Below are 12,142 nucleotides of genomic sequence, written 5' to 3'. Positions count from 1 at the left end.
TAAGTAAAATTCTGTGGGAGTGGACATAGTATACGTCACCCTGTCTGCATTTACACTAGTTCCCTGAACTGAATGTTTTTTCTGCTTTACTCTGGATTAAAGGATCGGACATAATGGCTCTGAAAAAGCTGGCTGACTGAGTCAGCACCCTGTGTGCACCATAAACCCCCTCCTTCCGTTAAGTGACTAATCCGGATCTGCATTTGCTCCTCAGCACACAGCTCATTGCCACAGCAGAGTCCAACGCAGGTACTGTCACAAGGGCATGACAGAAAATCAGACATGGGTCACAGAATTCATTCTCCTGGGATTTCCGCTCAGCCTAAGCATTCAGATGCTCCTCTCTGGGCTCTTCTCCCTGTTCTACATCTTCACCCTGTTGGGAAACGGGGCCGTCCTGGGGCTCATCTGGCTGGACTCCAGACTGCACACCTCCATGCACTTCTTCCTTTCACACCTGGCCATCATTGATATTTGTATGCTTCCAGCAATGTCCCCAAGATGATGACAAATCTTCTGAACAAGAGAAAAACAGTCTCCTTTGTCCCATGCATAATGCAGATCTTTTTATACATGGCTTTTGCTCACACGAGTGTCTCATCTTGGTAATGATGTCCTGTGATCGGTACGTGGCTATCTGCCACCCTCTGAAATATTCTGTCATGAAATGGAGAGTGTGCACAGTCCTGGCTGTCACTTCCCGGGCATGTGGCTCCCTTCTGGTCCATGTGGTTCTCATCCTGAGGCTGCCCTTCTGTGGGCCTCATGAAATCAACCACTTCTTCTGTGAAATCCTGTCTGTCCTCAGGCTGGCCTGTGCTGACACCTGGCTCAACCAGGTGGTCATATTTTCTGCTTCCATGTTCATCCTGGGGGGGCCGCTCTGCCTGGTGCTGGTCTCTTACCTGAGCATCCTGGCTCTGGGGAGGGCCGCAGAAAGGCCTTCTCCACCTGCTCCTCTCACCTCTGCATGTGGGGCTCTTCTTTGGCAGCGCCATTGTCATGTACATGGCCCCCAAGTCCCGCCATCCTGAGGAGCAGCAGAAGGTCCTTTCCCTGCTTTACAGTCTTTTCAACCCGATGCCGAACCCTCTGATCTACAGCCTGAGGAACGCAGAGGTCAAGGGTGCCCTGAAAAGAGTGTTGTGGAAACAGAGATCAAGGTGAGGGATGCCAGGGAAAGTCTAGAGGGTTGAAGATTTGCTCCCAGTGAAATTTGTAGGAACAGGTGATATAAATGCCTTACAGTTTCATCTCTTAGGTTTCTGATATCAAGAATGTATATTGATCAGATTCTATCCCTAAATGTGGTGTACCGTGCAGATCACAAAGCACACCCAGAAAGGCGCTGCTGAGCTGTGTGGTGCGGCAGAGGAGCAAAGTGCCATGAACTCCTACTGCCAGCTCCCAACCCTGCAGGATCTGCTTTCTGTTCTTTTGAGGATTAGTTCTCTCAAATTTCCTCTTAAATTCCTCTATTATTTCCATCTATTTTTGCCATAAGTATATGCTGATAATCCCATACCATATGCTGCTATAAGAGTGTACTTGTAACCACACAGAATAAATACTGACCTTGGTTAAGCAGCCCTCTACTGGGAATGTAACAGCAACTAAGAGTAGAGCCAGTGCCTGGTCTGGAACCTAAAGCCTAAGGATGATGACATTATTACTGGAAGTTCATCTAAATCACCCTCACAAATCTAATTCTGTAAAAAGCAAAGTTTCATTGTATAGATTTTTTATATAAAAGGCAGAGAAATAGCAGGATCTTTGTTTCATTTCAGTTAATTCTGCACCATCTAATTAGAAAGAGTTTGGAAAGATTTTGCATTTAAAATAAATGAGACAAAGTTATTAGAAATAGTTAACCTTTTTCAGAATTGAGATCGCAAAGCTGGTTGTAGGTGACACTTGTATCATTACGGTGATTACATAAAATATTGTAGGAGTAAAAAAATACTGCAAAGGAAGAAAGCATCAAGAGAAATTGACAGCTTGATGTAACATCACAGACCACCGCTTAGAACCAAGAACATGACAAGTCTTGATAGGGACTTTTAGGAAGCTCAACAAAATTCCAAAGAGAAGCTACTCCACGTGATATAAATCACTGTTCCTGGACCCAAGTGGTCAGAATGACGTGGACAAGTAATTTGTTTTATTTTAACACAAGTCTGAGTCCTAAATGATCAGCATAATATGATACTATGATTTCTTTAACACATTGAGTATGGTACCTTTGGGAATTCTCTCTTTTTTTCTTTCAACCCTTGTAGTATTGTGTGCATTCAACTGTATGATCCATGATGTTATTACATTATCTGCTGCCTGTAGATTTTCTATTTTTACAATTTTAAAAATGTATTCTTATCACTTCAAATATTTCTTCTTCCATGAAAGAAAGAAGCAAAGGGAGAACTCTTTCCTCCCACCCTCCAAATGCACTGTGTTCTTTTAAGTTCTCAAAAAGCCTAGTTGCTTACTATTCTGCTCATCCATTCATCTCAGTTAAACATTCTGCCTCTGGTGATGGTCTTTGTTTTCACATCTCCATACTGTGAGGACATGTTTTGGCCTGCAGAAATTCACAAACCTTGCTCTGCCCCTCCCAAAGAGAGCAATTTGAATTAAAAAAATAAATACTGGATCTAAATTTAACTGTCAACCACTATGGCATTATTGTGTGCACTATTCTAAAGCTAGAAAGAGAAAACAGGCAATATTTTCATATAAAAAGGACTTTCTCACTATATCTGAAAAAAGTATTACATTCCCTAAAATATATATACTTCATATTCTGCTTAAAACTTTTAAAAGAAAAGGGAAAGAGGAAACATATAGTTCATCTCATATAAAACATAAGCAATAGATTTGGATTCAGAATTTTTTACCTAGGGTACAGCAGAAAAATCGGGATAAAATTCATCCTATGTCAGTTCTAAATGATTGGGAAAGAATAGATCAAAAAGACCACATTTCTACAGAAAGTGACAAATGTAGATAAATTATAAAGAGATGTTCTCTAGCAGGTCCGAATAGTGGCTCTAATAATATATACATATTATATATATTTAATACATTATAGAAAATACCTGAGCATATGAAAAATTTCTATTAATTGTTTCCATATTTGAGTTCTAGGATTTTAACAAACTAATTACATGTTGGTGTTATGACCGCTTTACATATATATATTTTCAACATGAATCAGTTTTTAAAGGGCTGGGGGGAACCAAAAGAAACAGGCATTGCTTTAGGCTGCAAGTTCTACTGACTGCGTCACAAATGTTACCCCATTTATCTTGCACAAACATCACAATGGAGTCGCTATTATTTTCCCCATCGAATAGATAAGCGAACAAAGTTCAGAATGATTTAATAACTTATCCTATACTACACAGCCAGTAATAGAACTGAGTGTTATGGATTGCACTGATTGCAAACCCAAACTGCTTCTTATCAGCTTTCTGCCCAAAACATTACAAATGTTAGCTCAACAGGGGTTAGACTCAACATCCACATGAAGGGCAGGATCTGGAACAAAACAGAGTTTTCAGTATTAACATCAGAAAGAATACATCCTGTAGCCAACCCATCTCTGGAGGATTCATGATCACCTTTGGGAAGAGTAGAAACTCTCACATTAGTGGCATCATCATTTTCCAATAGTAACTCCCTCCTAATGCCTGTCTGCAAAATCACATGGCTTCATAAGGCATTGCCCCAAAGGGACAATCTGAATGACAGACACCCTGCTGTTCTCAGTGTCTCGTGTTACCTGTGATTCTGGTCTTCGTTCTATCATCAAGTGTACCCACCTGTGTTCTTTCCCTTTATGGTGTGATGAATGCTTTTCCAGGAAGTGTCCCCATCTCTCCTGTGTAGAGATCCGTGATAGACCTACCTTACCAGTGCTCTAGGCTGCTAGGACTGAGAAAGGGGGAACCCAGCACAGGTGCAAGCTGAGACGCTTGCTATGTTAGATTCACATCTCAATTGTGCTACAACCTGCTAAATAGGTCTGCTTCTAGGAATAATATAGCCTCCTCAATCCTGAGTTTTATTTTAGGTCAGATGTGGCTAACAAGGTTTCAGTTAGGTGCCTTAGATAACTTTTAGGAATGCTAAATGAAGGAATTTATATGACTCTGATTCGAAGCAATGTATTTTTGTGAGAAGGATATAAGGACAATGAAAATGAAAAATGATTACATAGTAAGACCAAGAGCTGGTAAATTCATGACTAAACAACTATAAAACTACAAAATCCAATTTTATTTTAATGATTCATAAATTATTATTATATTTACTGAACAATGGAAGTTTCTCAAAAAATCTCAGCTATTTGTGTTTGCAAGTTTCTGTGCCTGTCTTTGCTTTTATTTGGTTAGTGATTTTGGGGAAGGTCTCCACCAAAGGAGGGTGAAGGTTGGTGCACAAGAGATTGGGTATGAAATGGTTTTTATTGTTCCTGCTAGTAGACAAAACTGTAAGAAGAATCCTACATAAAATGTTACATTCTCTGTATAGCTTCAATTCCAAAAGGATTCTTGAGATAGCATCTAGACAGGAAATAAATACAAAAATAATTAGTCAATAGCTTTGTTACATTCATTCTCCTACCCACACACTAAGAATTCTCATCAGCTGTGTATCTAGAATAGCTCCTCTAGGAAATCTCAGTCTCTGTACGTAGAGATAGAAACTCACCCTGGTGACACCTTGTTAGTTGGCTGAAATTTCGGCACTCATGGTAGCCAACTCCTTATATTGGTCTCCCTGGCCTTACTATCTCCCTGGATACTAATCATATTAGGAAAGAAATATATAGTTGAGCAAATAAATGAGTACATAGCCATAAATAATTTTGGAAATGACTGTGTTTCCATAGCCTGGAAAAAAGGAGGCAAAAAGCAAACAGGATAATTGTCTTCATATGTGCCACAGAGAATCTTGTAGGAGGCAAACATAGTTGTTTATTGCCTTCCTCAAAGTGGAGGAAAATACCCTAAAAAATCAAAAAGTAGGTTTACATAAAAGTGGAATTAACATCAATATGAGAAAATGTTTTTGAACATTCTAAGTTATGCAACAATGAGGTCTTGTGAATTGGTGCGCAGCCTTACTATAAACAGAAACATAAAGGTTGAGTAAAATATAAATATGCTGAACAGGCATTTGCAATAGAGTCTTTCCAATGTCTCTTCAATCTTGAAAATGTAAGATTTCATAATAAACTTTTTCATTTTTTTAATGAGGGGAGGAGTTTAACCTGATTTTAAACAAACTTGTAATTATTTAAATATTTTTAAATGGTAACTCTAAGAAAATAATTTTTCTGTGTCAAAATCCTGTCTCGTTCTTCCAAGGATTCAGCAGAGTCATCAAAAGAAAATATTCAAGTAGGAAAAAATTGTTGTATAAGCTTCATACTTGTAGTTCTCACACTTTTATTCCCACAGTGCCATCACAACTTTATTTCTAGATATACAGCGTTTCACATTTTAAAATATTAGCCTGATATTCAGTGATAGGAGCTCAATGACTTTTGCCTTAAACACATGCACAGGGGCTTGCATATGTAATCCCAATAACTGAAGAGACTGAGGTGGGTGGATCGCTTGAGCCCAGTAGTTTGAGGCTGCAGTGAGCTATGATCATGCTACTGCATTCCAGCCTGGGCAACAGAGTGAGACCCCGTCTCTGAAAAAACAAACAAACAAACAAATGAAAAAACCCACAAAGCAGTGACAGATTAAACCACAAAGAGAGGAAATGAAAAAGACAAAACCAGCTCCCAAGGCAAGATAAACATCTCTGCAGATCAGAAACAAAACATAAAATCAGACGTGTGAGTGATGCAGAAGCCATGGGTTAGCTGACTGTTTGTAAGTTGGCCTGAGTGGAAATAGTTTTGCTCTTGGAAACTAAAGATATTAAAGTGCTTCATCCAATAATGGGGAACTGAGGCTTAGCACCTTCCTTGAAAATAAGATATGGAGGAGGGTGGGAGGGACTGACTTCCTTTGCTTGCTAATGAAGAGCCAAAATATGTACTGTGCTATACTGCTTCCCCATATAGCTGATTAAAGACTTGCGAGAACCCAGGCCCTGCACTGCAACCAAATGTGGAATCCAGCCATTCACTCTCAGTGCTGGGATTCCCAATATATTCAGTCTAACTATAGGCACATAGTTCTAAACTATTAATGTAAGATCCGGGTATGGATAGGAAGCCCAAAGAGCTGGGCCAAGACAACCCCTGAGTGTCTAGATGAGAGAAGAGGGAGGAAGAGAGACAGAGAGAGAGAAATGGAGAGAGAACTGGGTCTTTAAATCTATTTTCAGAAGCTGCCAAGAGAAGCAGTCCAAAATATCAACCACTGGAAAATAAATTCACTTCTGATGATGTCCATTGTGCATGTTCAGGAATGAACAATTGATAAATATTTATGTGTATGTTTAAATGCATAAAATATTTCTTAAAGATATGCCAACTATTTTAGATGGCCAGGGATTAAGAAGGAAAATAATTAGAAAATAACAGATGGATCCCAAAAGATAACAATTACAGAGCTTAGAAATAAAACATGCATTCCCTGAAATAAGGACTAACTCTTCTTTTTTTCTTTTCTTTTCTTTTTTCTTTCTTTTTTTTTTTTTTTTTTTTTGAGATGGAGTCCTGCTCTGTTGCCCAGGCTGGAGTGCAGTGGCGTGATCTCGGCTCACTGCAAGCTCCACCTCTCGGGTTCACGCCATTCTCCTGCCTCAGCCTCCCGAGTAGCTGGGACTGCAGGCACCCGCCACCACGCCCAGCTAATTTTTTGTATTTTTAGTAAAGATGGGGTTTCACCCTGTTAGCCATGATGGTCTCTATCTCCTGATCTCGTGATCTGCCCACCTTGGCCTCCCAAAGTGCTGGGATTACAGGCGTAGGCCACCACACCCGGCCAACTCTTCTTAAATATGAAAAAAATTCAACTAACAGGATAAATTCTAGATGGAGCACATTAGGGGGAAAATGTGAAATAGAATATGGAATGCACAATTTTCCCAAAATGCAACAGAGACTACTTTTTAAGAAAATGGAATAAAAAGCACATAGACTCTAGACTCAGATATAATATCTATTTGTCTTATAAGGATATAAAAATAATGATGTAAATGGGATAAGACATTATCGCTGAATTTTTTTTCCTGATGGCTAAACACATACATTCTCAGAACAAAATACACTCTGAGTATCAAGCCACATGAATAAAAATAAATTCATATCTAGACATATCATAATGAAAGCACAGAACATTAAGGAGGAAAAGAAAATAATAAAACCTTCAGAGAATAAAAGAATAGTTACAAAAGAATATCAAATAATAGTGGACTTCCCCTCAGCAAAACAGATGCCAAAAGGGAATATTCAAAAGGATTAGGAAAACTGTTACTCTACAATTTCACACTCAGTTAAACTATCATTCAAGAAAAAGAGAAAAGTGAAAATGTTTTCAAACAAAGTCTAAGGAAAATTACCTCCCTTAGATGTTTGACAGAATTATTAATAAATATTGTTGAATTAAAAAAAGGTAAAAACAGAATAAAAGTATATAGGGTACATGTGAAGGATACAAGTTGATAAATAATATTAGTAAATAGAATTGTTGAATGTAAACAAAATAGCTTTTTATATGAAAAAAAAAAAGCTCTTAGCTGCCATAACAGTTTGATGGAAATAATACCAATGAGTAATTAAATCATGGTAAAGCCCTTGACTTGATTAGAAAGGAGAAAATGCTGAGTAATTGTAGATAGCATTAGAAAAATTTATAATTTAGTGTGTGTGAAAAATTCAAAAGTAGATCACATTTGCCATCTTTGAGCCCCCCACCTCTGCTACAGTTGTAGCAGCCAAAAGGTCTGGCATCCACTCCTCAGTGGCTTCACTAGCCTTTCAGACAGATACAAGACTGTTGTCCTAGTGATTACAGCCACATGAGTCACTGGTCAGCTCAGCAGCTATCCCAACCTGCTGCCTGACTCCCATAATCTTCACCCAGGCACTGTGAAGGCCACTGATGGCTTGGCCAACACAAGCATTAGAAGACATTGGAGAGAGGAGGGGAAAGTGTTGGTGGAGGCAAGTAGCCAAGTGATATGATTGGGCTTTGTGTCCCCACCCAAATCTCATCTTGAATTGTAATCCCTACAATCCCCACCTGTCAAGGAAGAAACCGGGTGGAGGTAATTGAATCATGTGAGCAGTTTCCCCCAGGCTGTTCTAATGATAGTGAGTGAGTTCTCATTTGATCTGATGGTTTTATAAGGGCCTCTTACCCCTCCACTGGGCACTTCTCCTTCCTGCCACCTCGTGAAGAAGGTGTCTGCTTCCCCTTCACCTCCAGCATGACTGTAAGTTTCCTGTGGCCTCCCCAGCCATGCTGAATTATGACTCAATTAAACCTCTTTCCTTTATAAATCACACAGTCTCAAGGAGTTCTTTATAGCAGTGTGAAAACAGACTAATACACCAAACAAGCTTATGAGCCTGAAGAACCTGAAGAGACAGCATAGGCCCATCGAGAAGAAGAATAAGGAGGAGGGGGAATCTTGTTAGGAAAGGGCTAGAAATGATGAGAGAGAGAGTCAGAGTATCAGAGGAGGTAGAGAAGGGGGTTATGAGGAGGCAGAATAAGTATATCTTTAAGGACCTCCATTTTTCCTTTGAGGGCATTCAATTTGTGATTGAGGAGTTTGCCTTTAATTTGAGGGTGTTTATTTTATTAACCATGAAAGAAATGATTATGACAGTATTCAGCCCTTGTCTATAGTGGATTATACACAGTTAATGCCATCAAAAGCCTTCAAGTTGAATGAGCCCAAATCAGAGGAAATTCATGATCCTAAAAGAAAATATAATGATCTCTCTAGACCTGTTAGGTAAGTAGTAAAATACATCAGTGTAGCTTATGAAAATGGAGAAGATGAAGGTAATGGAAACCAGGAGTAGTGGGAATTTTGGAAAGAATGAAAGAAAAGGCAAAACCTAAGGAAGAGAAAAGGTGGAAATAAAAACGAACCATAGGAGTGGCTCTTACCCGTGGCTGACCATTGGAATCACCTGGAGTTATTCAGGCTCCCGCTATGTGGACACACACAGATAAATTGAATCACAGTCTCTGGAGGTGGGGTGCAGGTGTCAATATATTTTAAGGCTCCCCAGGTGCAATGTTGAGAACCACTGCTTTAAAGAAATACCTTATGTTCTGTTGACAGTTTTTAAGAATGGTAAGCTACTTGGAATCCTGCCTCATAAACATCATGGTCCTATCCTAAAGTCCTAAAAGATCCTCTAGTAAAACAAATTCAGATACTGGCAAGCCTAAATGCCTTCCAGCAGGACTTCTCCATGAACTCAGTATGTGTTTAACAAATGAAGTGTTACCCATGGCACATAAAATGAGGTCAAACACAGATGATTCTTACGTTTTTTTTTTCCTCTGGTAGGCCCCAAATTATAGGCCACATAGTGTTTCAGAAAGATTGAATGACAAGAAAGTCACTCTAAAACTATGGAGGAAGAGCAGAAATGCCAAGTATGCGGAACCATTCGATGAGTAGAAAGAGTTCTAGTGATTCTCATTTCAAATAATTTTGTCTCTCTGAAGTTCTCGAGAGTGGCGACCTGTCCGCTGCTGTTGAAGTTAAAAAGACTATGAATTAGGATACTATTTTTTTTAGTGTAGCTCTGGGATTGATAATATAATTAACGAGAGAAGCCATTAAAAACAGTAAGGATGACTGTGATAAGCCCAAGATTCAGAGGCTGAAGGAAGAAAACAAGATTTTTTTAAATGAAGAAGAGAGAAAAAAAAAAAGGAGAATAAAGTGATACCCAACAGCATGTAACCCACTCTTTGAAACTTCCAGGGAGAGTTAAGTAAAATTTTTTTGTTGTTGTTGAAAAGATGACTTTTAAAAAGTTCATTCTACTTTGAGGTTTTGATAATGTGCCATTGCGTCAAATATACAGTTGTAGTAAATTTTGTAATGTTTGTCCATTTTTATATGAATTTCTTCTTTTGGATCCTTTTAGTTCAGTATCTTTAAGACTATAGCTGTTAAATTTATCAGAAGCATTTATGGGCCCAAAATTTGTTTAGTTAAATATTTTCCAGAAGAACCAACTGAAATAATTTTAAATCAGTTTGCATTAACCATGTTCACTTTGTCATAGAGAGCTAATCTTTTGTAATAATTTTATCTACTGCAAAACCTATTTTTACTTTGACTACAATCAAGTAAAAGTTTGGGAAGTTTCTGTAGCTTCAAATTTAAGGTTCATAAAATTGGCTTGTTTGCAGATCTGAAAACAAATTATGGGACAATTAAAAGAAAGCTAGTCATATTATGGTTATCTTTTTATAATCACTATCTTGACAGTAAAATTTAAACTTGTTAAAAATTATTGAGAGAAATAGATTTAAAATGTTAATATTGTAGAATAGGATTACCATGTTCTTTATATATCAGTCAGGTAACAGTACAAGAACAAGACATAAGATTACAAGTCTCACAGGTCCTGATTTGACCTGTAGGAGAATCCATATGAAAACAAGCATTATTATTGAACAGGGAAACTCCTATATTTACAAAATAAAATCCAGAGTGTCCTCAAAGTGTACTGAAGCTTATTCTAGAAATGGTAGTAAAATATTTAGGATCCTCTACAAAGTATTACGGGGGGTAACGTGCATGTTGGGGGTGTTGGTGTATGGTGGAGATGGGTCGGGAGTAACTTCCTCTGGCCTGGCTTCTCGTATCCAAGTGAAGGGGATTGTACCTAGAGTAGAGTACTTTTTCTAATTTGTCAGTTTGTGAGAAGGAAATCAACACAAACTAGATCTCCATCTTCCTGTCTCCTTCCCTTTGAGTGTCAATCATCTGCAGGAAGGTCACATTTTCCTCTGTCCTTCTATGCTGTGAATTTAACACAGATTGGGGCTTGTAGAAGAGGCCTTTGGTTTTACAGTACTGCCTATGGCAAGGCAGTAAGTTCAATTCAGGGTAAGGAATTAGCAAACCTTTTTGAGTATCACATGTAAGCCACATCCGTTATCAAGTCTTTTTTCTTTGTTTGTTTTGTTTGTGTTTTTCTGTTTTGTTTTGTTTTTAGAGACGGAGTCTTGCTCTGTCACCAGGCTGGAGTGCAGTGGTGTGATTTCGGCTCACTGCAACCTCTGCCTCTTGGGTTCAAGTGATTCTCCTACCTCAGCCTCCTGAGTAGCTGGGACTACAGATGCCCACCACCACACCCAGCTAATTTTCGTATTTTTAGTAGAGATGGGGTTTCACCATGTTGGCCAGGATGGTCTCGATCTCTTGACTTCGTGATCCACCCGCCTTGGCCTCCCAAAGTGCTGGGATTACAGGTGTGAGCCACCGTGCCTGGCTGACTTTTTTCAATAATAAAAGCTATATTTTGTTATCTGCCTAATTCTTGTATCCATATCTCAATCAGTGCTCAATGTGAGTGATACAAAGGAATGTTATATATGGCTATCCTTGAAAACCCAAGCGGCTGGTATCCAGGCTTTCAACTCAGGTTAAGGAAGTTGTTGGCATTTCGATTACCAATCTAGGTTACCTACAATTGTCGATGCTGTGTGAATGGCTATTTTTGTAATTGTGTGACTGGCTTTTAATTAGTGTGACATTGGCTAGCAGCATTAAGACTCAGAGTTAAGTACATATTGACCACATATAATGGACAACATTGGTGAGTCACTGCAGTTTGGGGCAGATTTGTCCTAAGGCACCTGCCTTTTTATACATAATAGTGACTATTTCTATCTAGTCAAAGCAACACAGACCTTAGCAAGCAGGCAAGCTGCTTTATGGCCTTACACAAGCAGAGGACAGACTGTTTAGGGTCTTAAACAAATGCCTGCCATGCAGGTGTCTCAGGGGATACTGGCTGTGGGGACCGTAACATGTAGGATACTATAACCTGAACTCTGATAGGTGAAGCTTGGTCTGGAGTTGTAGTTGAAACAAGTTGAAGCAGGATTTGATCTTTTAGGTATTAGCTTGTAGAACAATATTGTCAGTTTGGATTGCATTTCTCAAACAGGACTACAGGTGGGAA

General features: G+C 38.9%; 1 protein-coding gene across 1 annotated transcript; it reads left to right on the top strand.

The window, feature by feature from the left end:
- Window positions 1-265: 265 nt before the first annotated feature.
- On the top strand, window positions 266-1,167 carry LOC126951036 (olfactory receptor 2A5). The gene is given in 5 exon segments (XM_050784916.1): window positions 266-473; window positions 476-586; window positions 589-915; window positions 918-968; window positions 971-1,167. Coding segments are annotated over 5 exon segments (894 nt in total).
- Window positions 1,168-12,142: the final 10,975 nt, after the last annotated feature.

This window comes from Macaca thibetana, chromosome 3 (assembly GCF_024542745.1).
Source record: "Macaca thibetana thibetana isolate TM-01 chromosome 3, ASM2454274v1, whole genome shotgun sequence".
Lineage (NCBI taxonomy): Eukaryota > Metazoa > Chordata > Mammalia > Primates > Cercopithecidae > Macaca > Macaca thibetana.
The sequence above is the reverse complement of the archived record's forward strand: the minus strand, read 5'-3'. Positions and strand labels throughout refer to the sequence as shown.